At 44.0% G+C, this 18048-nt stretch overlaps 1 protein-coding gene across 2 annotated transcripts in view; it reads right to left on the bottom strand.

Annotated features, from left to right (window-relative positions):
* The window catches only part of LOC147881754 (uncharacterized), a 171526-nt gene that overhangs the window by 102889 nt on the left and 50589 nt on the right, over positions 1–18048 (bottom strand). For both annotated transcript variants that reach the window (XM_087402103.1, XM_087402104.1), the window contains one exon: positions 15656–15838. In XM_087402103.1, the coding sequence (XP_087258229.1) occupies positions 15656–15838 (183 nt within the window). The remainder of the gene's footprint in view (positions 1–15655; positions 15839–18048) is intronic.

Genomic DNA, 18048 nt, shown 5'->3' with positions numbered 1-18048 from the left:
CCATGCATGACTACCCAAGATATGGAGAGTGCACAGGTACGTAGTTGTGTCTTTACATGTATAATATAGGATTATGCTTTTATGACTCTCTTTCGCATGCATGTCTTATACTAATACATTCATGCACGTGTGCAGGACTTGTTACAAGTGGGTACCATGCTTGTCCTGTTTATGGACCGGGTTTGAAATCGCTTGCACGATACTCCAAACATATGAGGAAAAATGTTTATGAAGGTCAAACCACAAAAGGGAAAGCAGATATACTTGGCATGGAAAGAAGGTTAAGAAAGGAATAGTAGCATCCAAAAAGAAGCTCCTATCTCAAACATTGAAGGAAGAGAAGAGCCGGAGCAGCAAGGCATTAAAATGTGCTGGTTAGAGGCCTAACAGTAGGTGACACCCCATGGCAAATGTTCAAGCTATATTTGCCAAGATGGGAGTCAACAATACATGTGAAGCAGCCTAGAGGGTGGTAAGGCAAATGCACTAATAAGGTCCATGGAAGTGTGACTACATAAAGCATGAGGGCAGCACTGAAGGGTACCAGAATTTTACTAGATGCAGACCTCACACTCTTACACAAGAGCATAGGAGGGAGGGGATGCTGCAGTTAATGGCAGAGTAAGACAGAAAGGGAAATGGGCACAACTGACAAAGACGGCAAAGAGCAGGAAGAAGTGTCATGACAAGAGAAATCACTAATCCGTGATTAGTAGACATTGAAAACATTATAATATATTATACGCCAATGGTGTAACATGTATATGTATTTATGATGGACACCGACCGATTTGTTATGGCGATGGATCATTTGAGTAGATAGGACTAGTCGGAGCTGGAGCCATTGCTTCAGAGGGCATCGAATTTGGTCATGTGATACTTATTTTATTAATAAAAATGTGCACACACGTGTCTAGGTCCTAGGGGCAATAGGAAGGGAAGGGTGCATTAAGGTGCATTGAATGGTAGATGCATGGGTCATAGGCTAAGGGTAGGTGTAAATGGGAAGATGGAACTTGAGTGATCTCAAGGGACATTAATGAAAGGGTATCACCCTTTCATTGTGAATCTCACGTAGCATTCTTCATTCACCTTGCATTCAACCGCTATTTCTCACACACCTTGCATGTAGGTCAAAATAGAAACAAGTACTCTCACGAGGGCGCTCTTCCCCATTGGAGGGCCAATTGGCATTCAAATTCTGCATGCATTGAAAACATTTGCATTCTTGAGAAGGCTGTTTCTTCACATTTGGTATCAACGCAGCGACAATCCATGAAAAGGACAGCAGGAGAAGAGGAAGAGTGCAGCGAGACAGAAGGCGAAAGCATGCGAAACAAAGTCGCGGGCTGGGAGCGCAGCGTAGAAGAAGGGCCCGTGCTGGCAAGACACGTGCAAGCAGGTCCGTGTGAGAGCGAAAAGACAAGCAATGGGTGAAAGAGGTGTCACGCCCAGAAGGCGACGCATGGAAGGGACACCACGATGTGAAGGTGACGCAACGCGTTGAATATTGAACAGAAGCGCACGGGGGAGCAGGCACGGCCGAAGTTGGCATTCCGTATTTATCGGTGGAGCAGAAGCCAAGCTTTGTGGAACGCAACCTCTGGATTTTGGATTCTCAGAGGTAAGGGTGTTGTATGAGTTTTTTGGTCTTTGGACGGGGAACGGGGTGACCCCCCCCCCCCTCTGTGCGAATAGACCCTTAAACCGTGAGGAAAAGAGACCCCCCCCTGCCAAAGTGGGATTGGAACAAGATTTTAAGGGGGTGATCCACCCATCAAGTACCCCCTATAGCAGTATCTAGAGCACCATTCCGGTCAAAACAAGTAGTCCAAACGGAGTATACCAGTTTACAGCATAAAAACAAGGAAGAAAGGCTAAAAGAGAAGGAAGAAGAGGTCAAATGAAGTAGTTTTTCGACACAAGCGAAGCGGGAGTCGGATAAGTACCACCAACTCTTTAGCACTTGACTTTTTCTGTAAAATAAACCCCTTTTCTGAAATTACAGCAAGCCATTTTCTCTTGTATTACTAAAAGGAAAGAATGGAAGGAGGAGGGATATTTAATAATGAACTTGTCCTTTTTCCTCCACTACCAGAAGGACATAGGGAGAGAACACCATCACCTACTCCTGAAGAGGATAATGTAGATGAGAGTTACACACATATTGAGTATGATAACCCACGTATAGAATTACCTTCATCTCTCCTTCAAGAATCCCTTGATAGGGAGTTTTCCTTCAGAAATGAAGGGAGAAATGAGTCCATCCAAGAGCAAGGCGCTGAGTTTACGCCTTTAACTCAAAATCCCATACACATGGATTATAATCCAAGTGCAAGAGGGAGAGAGGAGTCTCCCGTTGATAAGCTGGTTTCTCAGGTTAGCCATATGATTGAACAATCCATTATGACAAAATTAGGGACTAAGAGAGTGCTCAATTTTGGGGATGACGATTTAAGTACCCCCTCAAAGAGAGCTAAATTCCAACCCCGAGAGAGAAAAGAGTTCCCAAAGTATGATGGAGCAAGAGAGGCGGATAAAATCCTCAATTGGATTCGCCATTTTGAGCTATATTTTTCCCATCAAGATAAGACCGACCACGCGAAGCTTGCTCTTGCCACACTGCATCTACAGAAGGATGCTTTGATGTGGTTGTCCTTATCACAAACAGGAAAAGAGCCTATTCTTCAATGATCCAAATTTATAGAGCAACTTAAGGCCACTTTCATGCCTCCGAGGCATGAAGAAGAATTGACCTTCCGCTGGGAAAGGTTCAGGCAATTCGATAACAAGAGTAACGCTGAATTTACACGTAGGTTCTGGAAACTCTCTTTAGAGTTACTTGAGAAGAGTGAGGATGATAAAAGGAAGAAGTATTTAGCAGCCCTAACCCCGAAAGTGAGGTATGAGCTTGAAATGTTCAACCCAACCACCTTGAAAGACCTCACTAAATTGGCTGAGATTGCTGAGAGGAAATTGAATCCTCGTAAACCCTTCAACAAAGGAAATGAGAAAGCCATTGTATAAAATGTTAACAGCCAATCACGTCCTGGATGGATACCATTTCCTTCCATGACTGATGATGAGAAGAAAAGGCTAATTAAGGAGGGTAAATGTTTCAGATGTAAGAAACATAAGCTAGGGCATCCATGGCATAAATGTCCTACTCTATTAGCCAAAATTGCCAAAACCAATTCTGTAAAAGGAAAAGGCAAAGCATCCAAGCAGGAGGGTTCTACCTCCTCATCCCAAGACTCTACGGTGAACATAGAACCAAGAGTAAATGCTATCCATTCAGCCAACACTGGTGTATGGATGTGTGAACTGAATAGAGAGTAGGCATATTCATTGTAGAGTATAGACGGAGAAAAATCCGTGTAGAGCGTCTGATAGAATGAATAGGGCTGAAATAGAAGAGTTGGAAAAAGAGATTGAAGGTCTATAGTTTCTATAGACTAAGTAGTTCTCCATCGCAAAATCATCTATAGCCAAAGTCTATCTAGTTCAATAACACATTTGGGTGAGAGAATCGTTTTAATACTGACCAGTTTGTTGAGAATGTGTTTCAGCTTATTGAGCAGGTTACTGTAAAGAGATTTCAGCAGCTAAGTATTCAAAAGAGGATTCTGAGCATGAAGAGATACTGAAGAGGCACTGCAGTGGTACTTCTGCATTTTGAATATTCAGCATCAAGAGGAATCAGAACTTGAAAATGGGATTTAAGTTTTGATTCAAAAGAGATCGTGTACTGCCAAGAGAAGAATATTTGCAGATTATGAAGAGGAGATGCAAATGCAGGAGGGAGTGTCATGCAGGAGGCAGTGTTATGAAGTAAAAGAGAAGCGTACGCAAGAAAAAGAGACAAGAGAGGATCCAAAAGAGGACTTCTGTCCATTCAAGCAGGAGGGAGTGTCATGACAAGAGAAATCACTAATCCTTGATTAGTAGACATTGAAAACATTATTATATATTATATGCCAATGGTGTAACACGTAAATGTATTTATGATGGACACCGACCGATTTGTTATGGCGGTGGATCATTTGAGTAGATAGGACTATTCGAGCTAGAGCCACTGCTTCAGACGGCATCGAATTTCGTCATGCGATACTTATTTTATTAATAAAAATGTGCACACACGTGTCTAGGTCCTAGGGGCAATAGGAAGGGAAGGGTGCATTAAGGTGCATTGAATGGTAGATGCATGGGTCATAGGCTAAGGGTAGGTGTAAATGGGAAGATGGAACTTGAGTGATCTCAAGGGACATTAATGAAAGGGTATCACCCTTTCATTGTGAATCTCACGTAGCATTCTCCATTCACCTTGCATTCATCCGCTATTTCTCACACACCTTGCATGTAGGTTGAATTAGAAACAAGTACTCTCACGAGGGCGCTCTTCCCCATTGGAGGGCCAATCGGCATTCAAATTCTGCATGCATTGCACACATTTGCATTCTTGAGAAGGCTGTTTCTTCACAAGAAGGGGAAGCGGAGAGCACATGATGGTGTATGACTCATGAGATGAGAGCACATGATGGGCTGAGTATGGCAGTGTGAAATTGTAATGGTACCCTCTGATCTCACCAACGGGGTTTCTCAGAGACCTACACTGACAAAGACACGATTTTCTACAATGAGACACATGAAAGCCCAGAGAAAGGTGGCTGCTCACAGGGATAGGATACACCTGGTAGTCAGCCCAGAGGAGAGCGAATGAAAGAAAGAAAGTCAATTAATGTCCACAGGAGACCAAAAGGTCTATGGGACAGCATAAAACCATCTAATACATCAACTTGAAAGCCGCAAGAGCAAGCTCAAATGTGGGAGTACATCATGTCATGCATGAGAGAAAAACATCTCAAAAGGAGCTGACAAAAATCGGCGGTGGAGGCTGAAAAGGCCACCTCAACCCTGAAGAAGACTCAAAGTAGAACAGAGATCCTCTCCAAACTCTAAAAAGCATCTATCTCTTAGCTGTAGTTGCTCTGGAGGATCCCTGCATGCTCCCCCAGTTGGCCATTAGTGTGTCTGTAGTATTAGTCCATAGACTGGCCATAGACTCGAGGACAAGTAGGGTCAGCCCCAAACCTAGATCTCCACAAGTTCACTGCAATCCCTCCATGGATAGAAAGCCAAAAGAAGAGAGTGACCTTTGTATTTCTAAGGGATTTCTAGAGCCTCATCCAAAAGTTTTTCTGCACCTCCGCAGAAATATGAAAACTATCCCAATGAGGAGCTCTGGAGGACCTCCAACCTCTACTGCTAAGCTGAAATCTCCTTGCATTTCTGACTGTGTAACGAAAGAAGGGGATGCTCTTCTCTTGGTGCTCTTCATCAATCCATTCCCACTCCCTTGGGTCCCACTACAAGAACCTGATGGGAGAACCACCATATAATTAGAGTCTCCAAGACCCAAGTGCCAGGAGAACAGGGTCAGGATCAAGATACCACTGTGAGTCCGTGCCCAACTCCATGTAACGTGCAATCCTAAGAGGCTAGAAGGAAACCTCCAAAAGAATATCATGAAGATCTGAGAAGTCTACCTCCTGACTGAACATCAAAGGCAAGGGTCTCCTCATGTGCATCCCACAAGGCAATAACCTGTAAAGGAACACCCGTCCCCGTGAAAGCTCCAAACCAAATGAACTCTGTGATTGGCATGTCATCTGTATCTATCCACTCTGCTGGTATGGCTGTCTCTATCTGTTGCATCTCTACAGTGGACGCACGTCCCCTCTCCTATCTAGACCACTGCATATAATGTGACACTCCCAATGATCTGCCATGCTCATCGAATATAGATTCATTCCACATGATTGACTGCCTGCCTATTTCTTCACAAGAGGAGGTTATAACTCTCCGAAGAGTGTCTCTGAAGCTCCAAACCAAGTGCACTCTGTGATTGGCATGTCATCTGTATCTATCCACTCTACTGGTATGGCTGTCTCTATCTGCTGCATCTCTACAGTGGATGTGGGTCCCCTCTCCTATCTAGACCACTGCATTTAATGTGACACTCCCAATGATCTACCATGGTCATCCAATATAGATTCATTCCACATGACTGACTGCCTATCTATTTCTTCACAAGAGGAGGGTATAACTCTCCGAAGAGTGTCTCTGAAGCTGCCCCAAGCTTTCAAAATAGAAGCCATGAGAGGGGAAGAGAAAGATCTAAGATGGGCTGAAGTAAAAATCCATCTCGAGCTGTCCATCCAATCTCCTCGTGACAAGGTGTACAAAACTAAATGCTGTGTAAGGAATTTTTTTTCCAAGGCTCCTGTCCAAGCATCAATCCTCTCACTATAAACTTGCAGAGCAAGGCCATACAGCAAGGCCATACACTGCAAGTTCGTATCAATAATCTATATTATGCTCTCCAACATGGGAGCAAACTGCTGTGGTGGAGAGATGCCCACCCCAACCTGGCATCCTAGGTACCTAATGGAAACACCCCTCTAAATCCAAGTGAATCCTATGTCAATCCCCCAATCTGAAGTGTCCTCATCACTAATCCAAAAGCCATTCAATTTGTTCCAATTAATATGAGCTCCTGCTACAGTGCAAAACAAATCCAAGGCTGTCTGTCTTGAACGAGGTGATTGTATGTGATGTCGCATCCAAAAAAACAGCCATATCATTTGCCACTTACTATCCATTAGTTGATGCTCTTGCCTCAACTGAAGACTCGGACCTATAATATTAGCTTGAGCTCTAAGGTAATAGCTCATAGCTTCGGCCACAAATAAAAACAAAAGGGGGGCTAAAGAGCATCCCTGACGGACCGCCGATCTAGTAATTTGATACATGTCTCCCCTACTCCACCAATGAGAACCTGGCTATGGGCTGATCTGAAGAGAGATGGCACCCCTCCGATCCATGCCTCTGTGAATCCAAAGCGAGCGAGGGTATCCTCTAGAAATCCCCAGTCTACTCTCTCATAAGCTTTCACAAAGTTTAGGAGTAGAATGGCAAGCCTATGGCCATTATGCATGGCCCAGTCAGAAGACTCCCAAAATGAAAAGATGTTATCGAAGATGCTCTTGCCATGCACAAATCCCATCTACGTATCATGTATAAGATCTGGAAGAAAGTTGCAGACGTAGGCTGATTGCTTTTGCTAAAATTTTGTACAAAATACCAAACAGCGTGATTGGTCTCCACTGAGACACTAAATTCCTGCAACCCCCTTTTGGGATAAGATGAATGAGGCCCTTAGTAAGTGAGTTTAGCATCTCGCCCGAGTCCCTAACGCCCTACAGGGATGAGGTAATGTGATCCTCAATATGATCCCAAAATGAAATTAAGAAAGAGGATATAAGCCCATTTGAACCAAGGCACTTGCCCTTGTGAGGGGCAGAGAGACCAGTCCTGAACTCTATGTTGGTGAATGGTGCATCAAGTGAGACTATCATATCTCCGGTCACCAACATAGGTAAGTGCTGCCAAATAACAACTCGAGCATCATCTCTAGCCTGAGTGTCAGGATCTCCTGTATGAAGGGAGGCATAAAAATTTGTGGCTACCTGCAAAACGGTATCTCGATTTGTCTGAAAACTCTGTTTGAGTCAACAAGTTGTGAAACGCTCTCCTTACTATGTCTGGTGAAGGTACGAAACGAAGAGAGAGAGAGAGTGCAGGTACAAGACAAGTCGATAGAGCAGTCATGTCAAAAGTTAGATAACTTGAAAACACACAAGTACAAAGTACTTGTACCTAGACCTAGGACTAAGTGTCCTAGGTGTCACATAGGACTAAGTGTCCTATGTGGCCTAGAAGTCACTAACACTATAAGTGCCTACACTTATGCCTACAAGGCACATACCATGGCCTATAGGGCATCACTAGAACCATAGAAGATGGCCTACAAACCCCCCTCCATGGGATGGGCTGAAGTACTCTGGAAACGTCTCAGAATACCTGGTAGTTTCTGGTCATGGTGGCACATGTTCATCCAAAAGGATATAGCCACCTATGAATGTACAAGGAGTGTCAGATCATGTAACAAAGGGAACCAAATGTAAAGCCTGTCGGAAGACTTCGAACTTGGGACGAGGAAGTGCCTTTGTAAACATATTTGCGATGTTGTCCTCTGTGGGAAGATAGGACAACTCTCTGTCTCCTGCTGACAACCGCTCCCGAACATAATGATAGTGAACTTCAATATGCTTGGTACACGCATCAAACACTGGGTTACGCGCAATGGCCAAAGCACTCTGGCTGTCATTGTAGATAATAGTGGAGGATAGTGGGATCATTTTGTGCCGGAAGAGAAACCTGCAAATCAGCATGCGGTTGTGGCTGATTATTGCTTAGTGGAGGGCCTACAGGAGGCTCATGTTGCTGCTCAAAATCCTCCTCTGATGATGGCAGAGCTAACCAAGATTCAAAGGCATCAAACATGTCAACATCTGGCTTTGCTTTGCAGTCCACAAGAGGAGAAGCTGAATGTTCAGCAAAGATCACATCTCTACTGACAATAATCTTCCTAGTATTTGGTTGATATAACCGATACCCTCTGCTCTCCTGGCTGAAACCAATGAATATGCATTTGATTGCCTTGTCATCAAGCTTATGTCTCAGCTGAGATGGTACATGAACATATGCAAGAGACCCAAAAACTTTCATGTGTGAAAGTGAAGGCTTCCTGCCTTTCCATGCTTCATAAGGTGTAATAGTCTGTAATGCCCGTGTAGGTGATCTATTCAGCACATAGCTGGCACACATTACTGCATCAAGCCAAAATTTATTGGGCAAAGACTTGGCCTTAAAAATGCATGCATCTGGCCATCTCCATTGTGGACCTGTTTTTCCTTTCAGAAACAAGGTTCTACTGAGGAGTGTAAGGAGTAGTGCATGAGTGAATAATGCCCCGTGAGGATAGAAATGCATCAAACTCCTTTGACATATACTCCCCCCCCCCTATCTGTGTTGAGGGTGACAAGATTGCATCCTGATTCATTCTCAACCATATTCAGCCATCTCTGAAAGCATAAGAAAACTTCAGATTTGGCCTTCAAAGGATATACCCAGCAATATCTTGTGAAATCATCAATGAGAGTCATGAAATACTTATACCCCCCAATGGCATTTGTCCTCATTGGGCCACAAACATCACTGTGTACTAGCTGCAATTTCCTTTGTGTGAGTCTGAGGTACATCATTTGCCATCTGCTGTGAATGTAGCTTTGCAAGAGCTCTAAAATTGAGATGGCCCATTCTCTCATGCCAAAGATGAGTTTCAGCAAGCTGTGAATCTGAAATAGCCAATGCTTCAATAGAAAATGCAGCTGAATGATGATCAAGGTGATAAAGCCCTTTTTGCAAAGTGCCAGTGAGAACTATGGCATTGTCATCACGAAGATCATATACTAGGCATCTGTAGCCATCAAAAATTACTCTGAAACCTGAAGTAGCAATTGATGAAATTGAAATCAAGTTGACTTCAATGCCAGGGACAAAAAGAACATTTGTCAGAGTGACAAGATGGCTGGAAATGGATGTGAGCTGCACATCTCCAACTCCTTTTACAGCATATGAAGCATTATTGGCACATGTAACAGTCCCCCCTCGAGGTGCATCAGCTAGAGAATGAAACAACTGTCTGCAAGATGTGACATGCTTGGAAGCATCACTATCAAAGTACCAGGACTAAGCATCATTAGCAGTAAAGAGTGCATCAGCTTTGGAGGGATCAAATGAGCAATGGACAGCCCATGCCCAATCATCCTGAAGAGCATGTGCATGTGAAGCATCTGCTGGCTCATGGGATTCAATGGCATGTGAAGCATTAACTGTCAATCCTGCTTTCTTTTTCTCCGAAGCAATGCACTTCCTGCATTCTGAAATGTCATGTCCAGGCTTGGGACAATAGTTGCATCTTTTCTTCTTTCCCTTATCTGCTGTATTTTTAGATGCATGGGAGGAATTGCAGCTGCTATGCGTAGAGGAATTGCAGCTGCTATGCGCAGATTTTGGCTTGCCCATAGGCTTGGAAGCCTTGCCTCTTCCTGTCTGCTGTGAAGCAAATGCATGATCAGGAATAATGGCTTGTCTGTTAGCTCTACTTTGCTCTTCCTGCAAAAGCAAAGTAACTAGCTGGTCAAAAGAATAGTGGTCTAGATTACCCATAAAAACTAATTGAAGGGTTGTAGCAAACCCTTGATATGTATCTGGCAGTCCATTCAATGTGGTATTGACAAGCTGTGAATTTGGCACCACCTCATCAATGTTGGCAAGCTGTTCCATGAGGTCCTTGACCTTTGTCAAATAGGCATCCATTGACTCACCTTCATTCATATTCACTTCCTGTAATTGCCTTCTCAAATATGCAACATGAGCTTCATTGCGAATCTGATACAGAGAAACCAATTTATCCCAAGCATCCTTTGCTGTCCTGCAAGACCGGATGTGTGGAATAATGATTCTCTTGCATGATAAAGCAATGCATGAATGTGCATTTGCATCTTTTGCATCCCATCTTGATTGTTCTTGAGTTGGAAGAGCAACAGCAGGAGTGCTAGAGGAAGAGGCATCAGGAGGAGTACCCCCTGCAGATGAACCAGCAGTAGAAACAACCACTGTAGCATTGGCTGGCCTCAGATCAGCCCCAGAAACAATATTCCACAAATGCTTTGCAACAAGAATATGTTTCATGAGATTAGACCACATCAGATAGCTGGTGCCATCCAACTTATCATCTTCACGAAGAACTCCAAATAAATCTTGATTGTTCCCAGCCATAGCAACTGTGATACCCTAAAAAAGACCTGAAAACCCAAAAGCCTCAAGGCTATCACTGCAAAAAGCTGGCTGTCCTAAAAATGACAGCAAATATCTGCAAATTTCTGACCCAAATCAAAGGGCAAATGCAGATCTGACCAAAATGTGACTGTTACAGGCAATGTTCACTGCAAAAACAGCAAATTTGGCAAAAGCCCCAAATTTATTGAGGGCAAATAGACCAAAAAGAGGGCAAATTCAGAAAAGCCCCAAATTTTGCTGAAATTTTTGCAAATGTGACCCAATGTATGCAAATCTGACTCAATGTCCTGCAAATGTAACTTAATGTCCTGCAATCTGACCCAATGTACTGCAATCTAAACAAGAAATTGCAGAACAAATCCCAAAACTCCAATATTCATGCAAGAAATTGCAATCAAAGGAGGTGTAAAGAAATGAAAGCCCCAAATTTGCCAATGTCCTGCAAAAGCCCCAAAACTGCAAATGTTTGTAGATGACTGCAGTGAGACCAAGAACCTGATTCAAGCCAATGCCAAAACAGGTACGGAACCTGTAGTGAAACTGTACGGAATACCCAGATCAAGTACAAGCTGTACAATCAGCTGTTCTACATGTACATGTGTATGGGAAGCTGGTACAAGCTGCTGACGACTGATCTGTAGGTATACATGTACGGAAGATCGTACGAAAACATGTACAGTGTATTGAACATGTACGGTGCAAGTACCTTGTACGGAGTTCCTACGCAGGTACAACTATACGGTGAAAGTACCTTGTACGGAGTTCCTACGCAGGTACAACTGTACGGGTGTAGGTACCTTGTACAGCAAATCTACTGAAGGTACTGCGATGCAGGTACGAATGTGCACGGACGTGCAGTACGGCAAAGCGACGCGCAGGTACGGCGATACCACTGAAGGTACTGTGATGCAGGTACAGAGGTGCACGGACGTGCAGTACGACAAAGCAACGCGCAGGTACAGCGATGTGTAGTACGGACATAGATACCAGACCTTTCGTACGACTGTACGGAAGGGAATGCAATTACACCTTTGGTTTGGGAAGCTGGACGCCTGGATCTTGGAAAGCAGCTGAAGAGCCTCGAACAGGCTAGGAATGTGTCGACCAGCAAGGCAGAAAACTCCCAATGAGCAATGGAGGACTCGGGGCCTGAGGAGAGCTGGAAGACTAGAGCAATACCTGCTCTGATACCACTGAAGGTACGAAACGAAGAGAGAGAGAGAGTGCAGGTACAAGACGAGTCGATAGAGCAGTCACGTCAAAACTTAGATAACTTGAAAACACACAAGTACAAAGTACTTGTACTTAGACCTAGGACTAAGTGTCCTAGGTGTCACATAGGACTAAGTGTCCTATGTGGCCTAGAAGGCACTAACACTATAAGTGCCTACACTTATGCCTTTAAGGCACATACCATGGCCTATAGGGCATCACTAGAACCACCAGAAGATGGCCTACATCTGGGACCAAGAGTAGAGAAGATTTGCTTGTTGACCCTACCTCCCGTCTGAATCCAAAATGACTCTCTCGTATGAAAGGCATACTCTGCTCTCTGATCTAATAATGATTGCTGCTGAGCCCTTGCTACAGCAAGGCGCTCCTGAACCCAAGCATCTATAGGCCCGTTCTGCTCTTCCCTCTGAAGAGCAGCCAACTGCTGGCGGATACCTATCTCTTGCCTGAGGATCTCACCTCTCTTGATTCGAGCAACCGAGTGACTAAAGTTGCTAATATATAACAGGACTGCTGCTATATCTGATGGGGAAAGCTGCCCATCGTGCATGTGAGATACCCAAGTCCGCAACACTACCTCTGTGAGGCCCTCCTCTGCGTAGAAGGCATCTGGAATCTGATAATGGCAGAGCGACTCCTCACATGAGGATTTGAAATAAACAGACCAACTGGAAAATGATCTGAAGTGGACACCCCAGGTGTTATGCATACTGTCCCACCTCTGTCCAGAGCCCAGTCATCCAAATAAAATCTGTCAATCCGTGCATGGATAGGCATCTGCAACCTCCTATTTGACCAAGAAAACAAGAGTGATTGCGGCTGAGTGTGGAAAGCATCATCATGCCAAGCATCTCTGCCACAGTACTAAAAAAGGAAGGCATCCCAGGCTGCTCTCTCTAGGGAATGAATACCACCTTCCCTACCTCCTCTTTTGTCTGTGGACATTTTAACCATGTTGAAATCACCCCCAATGATCCAAGACTCTACAATGCATGACCAAGAAAGCAGCTCCTTCCATAGAAGGACACGCACCCCTCTTGAATTGGGGGCATATAGGTTTAAGAAACCAACCTTACGCCCATTAATCAAAAGAATGATCCACTCAGCTCTAGAGGAAACTATGATCCCATGTCCAATCACCAAGGGAAGCATCGAAGAAGAAATAGAAATGCAAGTACATCCCCTGTTGCCCAAGGTGGGTGACCAAAAAGTATGCCTTGAAAGAAGCTTACCCGACTGGGAACAATCCCTAACATCGAGTTTGTGTTCCTGAATCATGAGAATATCAATGGGGCCCCCAATAACACTTGGATGAAGTTAATTACGAATCAAATGCCTACGGCGAGGTGAGGTACACCTCCGAGGCCCTCAACGTTCGAACTGACAATCCTCATCGGCGAGAGGAAGAGGCCGGATGAAAAACCCTACCCAACCTGGTAGCGGAGATATCCCTCTCCTAGAAAATATTCCTTCTATCAAGAGGAGGGAGGTCAATTAGGGAAAGCACTCCCACACCAGTAGAAGGGGAAGCTTTATCCACGGTGATCTGAACAAGGTACTCCCCAATAGTAGAGTGTTCAAACTCCTCCTCTAATTCAAACTTTGCCATGTCTGCCAGAACTGCGAATATCTCCTACCTGTAAGGGAGGGTCCGTGGCACCGTGAGAAGCCTCCTAAGGTGGAACTAGCGCTGCAACTCTGACTGGCACCCAACGGGGGATGATGGAACAGGACGTGCTGATTGTCCTCTGTTCACACTGTAGAAGAAGGTCCAAGACGAGAAGTTGACAATCCTGGGCAAGAAGTGGAAGGTCCAACAATCCGAGAAGTGGCAGGACGTGCAGTAGATTATGAAGTAGGTCTAGTCGAGGTGGTGCTATGAGGCGCTACACCCATGGACCTTTTAGGCCTTTTCTTTTTTCTCTTCCTTGGGCAATCTCTGGCAAAATGCTCAGATGTCCTGCAAATCCTACACCGATCCCGTCTCTCGACTCTCTGCCTAAAGAAAGAGCCATCTGGATGCTGGAGCATGATGTGGTCATCCGTAATGTTAGGGACGGAGACAACGACCCTTACACGTGGAACCCCGTCCGACCTAACTACCTTTGCTGTCGAAGAAGGCATCCCGGGAAGGGGGGGATCTCGGTGACCAAGCAGCTCCAATGGAAGATAAGAGTCAATGGTACACCTGAGGGAGGCCGGGAAATCTGAGGAAGTAAAAATGGCTAATTCAATGGCTTTGTTCTTCAATTGAGCTCACATGAGCTCTTCAGCTATCCATACCTTTGTCCCTTTCAGCTTATATGATTGACGGTTGAGACCACTCATATCAATGATGCAGAAGTAATCTAGCTCAGATTAAGGGTAAAAAACTTTAATAAAGGGAAAAAGTGTCCCTATCTTGTCGGAGGGGATCACTGCTGGAGGTGTTACCAGAGGCCTAAGGCCACTAATGTAGATGCAAGGAGTGCGCGTCACAACAATGTTGAGGCAAAACTAGTAATGTCTTCCTCACATAATAGGGTTCTTTTTAGAGGTTCTTTTATTCTTACGAGCGACGAGTTAATTCTTGGAGAAGCCCATTGCTTTTGACCCGATGTCGTTGAAGAAACTGCAGCATACAGGTGCAACAACAATGAAGCAAGGCCTCGAATGTTAGTGCAATCGATCGCATAGTGGTGCAATTGACAGTGGTACCTGTGATGGTGCAAGCACAGCGCAAACAAGTATCGAGTGGACAGCAGTGTCAATTATAAGCACGAAAGTGAGACACTCTCACAAGATCCCTCCCTCAACATGGACCAGGCTGAACTCAAGCTACATAACACACGATCCATCGTACTAGCTAAAGGAAGATGAAGGGAGGGAAACACACAATGAACGGGTGTTGTAGTTGTGAACAAAGATGGAAGGGAGCATAGCACATAAGAAAAGGAAATGACCAATACATCAAATGGAGATACAGCCAATAGCAAATACACCAAATGGAGATACACCAGGCAAGTTTAATACACCTTTGATATATTTTCCCATTATTTCTAATATTTCCTTTCATGTGTGATGCTAATTGAAGTTCCCTTGACACATCTTTCATACTGAAATGTTTGAATATTCCTTCAAACGTTTCAAAAGCATTGGAATGCAAAGGGGTTACAACAAGCTATATGTATGTGTCTGTTTGTAAATATTTAGTTGAGAGACCCCTCATCTTGAGATTGTCTCTATACGCATATTTTTGGAATTAATTACAAGTGTTTTTACTATTTTTAAATAAAATATGTGTGTGTTTTATGCAGTCCCCGAACAAAGGGGTGACAATTACAAGATCAGAAAATATCATTATAAGATAAGAAAAGAGTATGATCTATCTGACGAGCACGCAAGCAATCAAAGAAAGATTGCCTCAATGACACTTGGAAGGACAACAAAAAAGTGTGTTCTAGATTGTCTGTGTGTTCACTAGCTAGATTCGACTATTTACTTTGTCCTATATTGAAGTCTTCAGATACTATAATTGCAAGTTCCCTCTTTGGGAACTGCCTCTTGTAATACAAATTTCCATGGATTTCACCCAAAAACAAATGTGTGTGTGTGTGTGTGTGTGCACACACTCACGCTTACATTGAAAAGGAGGGTCTGAGACGATGAAGAAGACCTTTTCATTCAAGGACTCATTTTCAATTTTGAGCTGCTCAAAATCTACTGCAAAAAGGCTACCAGGAAGCTGATCCTTTTCCAAAATTGCTTGCTTGGTTTTCTTCAATTGGCTTGCACACTGTCTGCCCTCTATTCTTAGCCTTTCTATCTCTACATCTGCCTCAAGATCCTTTGCTTGCAACTGCATTCAAAAGAATTCAAAGATAAAGGAATATTTCTTGGATTATTGAGGATATATAGAGTATGGAACAATAATCTAGAAAATACTTACACATTACATTGATTGTGAAACTATCTGATTGTATTTCTCTTCACATGCTAGAGGACATCCACCAAAATTATATCTGTAAATATTCATTTTGTTTCCTCTATGCTAGCACCATAAATCCTAACGCATATCCATTAACCTTCTCTAGATTGTAATTTCATTACAAGTCATTTTGTGCTAAGAACCGAATATTCACAACTAAAAGCCATAATGATAAGGTCCTCGTTAGAGTTGATGAGGTGTTAGGTCATGGTTACAAGTTTTTGAATTTCTTTGTGGCTTTCCATTCATGGGATCTAGAGAAGTCAGAAACCCTACATATTGTTTGGCATCCAAAAATGGAAATCCACTTTTGTATGGTTCTTTAGAGCTAATTTCTGCCCCACAACTGAGGCAGCTGATGGATACTACAAATTCATTTTTCAGCATTCTTTTGCTGAAGAAAATTTATTTTACAGAAGTGAAAATCACTGTTTTGCAAAGATTCACAGCTCCCGGTCACACCTCTTCCTGCTTCTTTGGCAGCTTCCCCCGCCTCCCACCTCCTTCTCCCGCCTCTCTTCCCTCCCTGCCTGCTGCTCTCCCCCCGCTGCCATCGCCACTCCATTTCCCCCCTCCCCCCCCCCCCCCCCCCGCTACATCCCCCACTACCTCCCCCTCTACTCCCACAACCTGGTCCTACCCCCCTCATTTTGATTGATAGAGACAAAATTCACTTTATTCACCATCGGAACTGTTTGAAAGACTGCATCGTCAGGAGCGGTTTACTTTTGACGGGTCACCGGTCAAGATTGTTTCATCATATACTTACGTAGGGGTTATCTTTTCTGGACCTATTTTCACCATGAGACTGACGATGCAAGCTCACCTGGGCAGAGGATATGCCTCGTTAGCCAGATTGGAGAGGCAGTGCTTCCATTCACACTCTCAGAACCCTCGGACCAAAGTGTCTACTTTTTGACTCCTTGGTTCGATTGGCAGGGATGTATAGCAACCCTTATTGGGGGATGGCTTATTTGATACTGAGCGGGCTCGTGTGGCACAACTACAGGTTCTTATGTTATCACAAATGGTTCGTAGTGAGCCGTCTGTTCCTCACTAGATCATACAGGCTGAGTTCGGATCCTCACCACTACAGCTCAATGCAGCATTTCAGGTCATTACCTACTTATATCGAGTCAGAGCATACAGAGATCACACCTCTGGATGCAGCAAATTACCGTGGCTAACATTATACTCCTCCATGGCATTATCAGAGGCCAAGGACCAGAGATGCTGGTCTGCGCACACAGTGAGATGGTTTGAGCAGCAATGGTTACATATGGATAGACTTCCTCCCTTCCAGTACTGCATTGATGCACTGTTCTCCCCACTCCAATATCGTGAGGTCAACCAAATCATAGTGAGGATCTTCTACAGCTACACACATGGTTGGAACCGAATGAGCTCTCAGTGAAGCTCAGCTTCTATAGAGATCATTGCCTACAAATCTCGAATGAAGGGTTTATTGACCCACCAGGGTATACACAGATTCACTTGCTCCATTCATTGAGGATCTCAATTGGGCAGTTTTGGGTCTCTTCACATAGACTCTGGTCATGCAGAAGGTATACCGAGGGAGAGGCGTATATGCACTTTGTGCAACCTACAGGAAGTTGAGTCGGTCATCTTTAGATGCCCTGTCTACTACGAGATCAGAGGACATTTTTATTTCCTATTCAAAGATAGCTCCAGGCTATTATCCTAAGTTCTTTGCCCTTGCTACGCATAAAATCAATGAAACATATTTTTATTTTCTATGATTGGGGTCAATAAAGGTCCTCTACCTTGAGTAGTCCTCTAAAATGAATGTTTGAGATGTCAATAAAGGTTCTCAACCTTGGATAGTCCTCCTAAAATGATGTATTGATTTTATATTTGCCATGTGTGCCTCCATGTCCCTCATTAGTCCCTGGAGCCAGGAGGGGGATGTACTGTGGGAGCCATGTATTGGATTTGATAGGTCTCTTTATCAGGCCTGGCATGTGAGTTCCAAGATGTTGGTGCATTGGTCTCCTAAAACTCTGAGTTAGTCACTCAACCATGCTAGGTGAGCATCTGAGTCTATACCATGCTCACTAGCC

The sequence above is a fragment of the Dipteris shenzhenensis genome, chromosome 30 (assembly GCF_047967505.1).
Source record: "Dipteris shenzhenensis isolate YYH24624 ecotype China chromosome 30, Dip_SZ_1.0, whole genome shotgun sequence".
Taxonomy (NCBI): Eukaryota; Viridiplantae; Streptophyta; class Polypodiopsida; order Gleicheniales; family Dipteridaceae; genus Dipteris; species Dipteris shenzhenensis.
The sequence above is the reverse complement of the archived record's forward strand: the minus strand, read 5'-3'. Positions and strand labels throughout refer to the sequence as shown.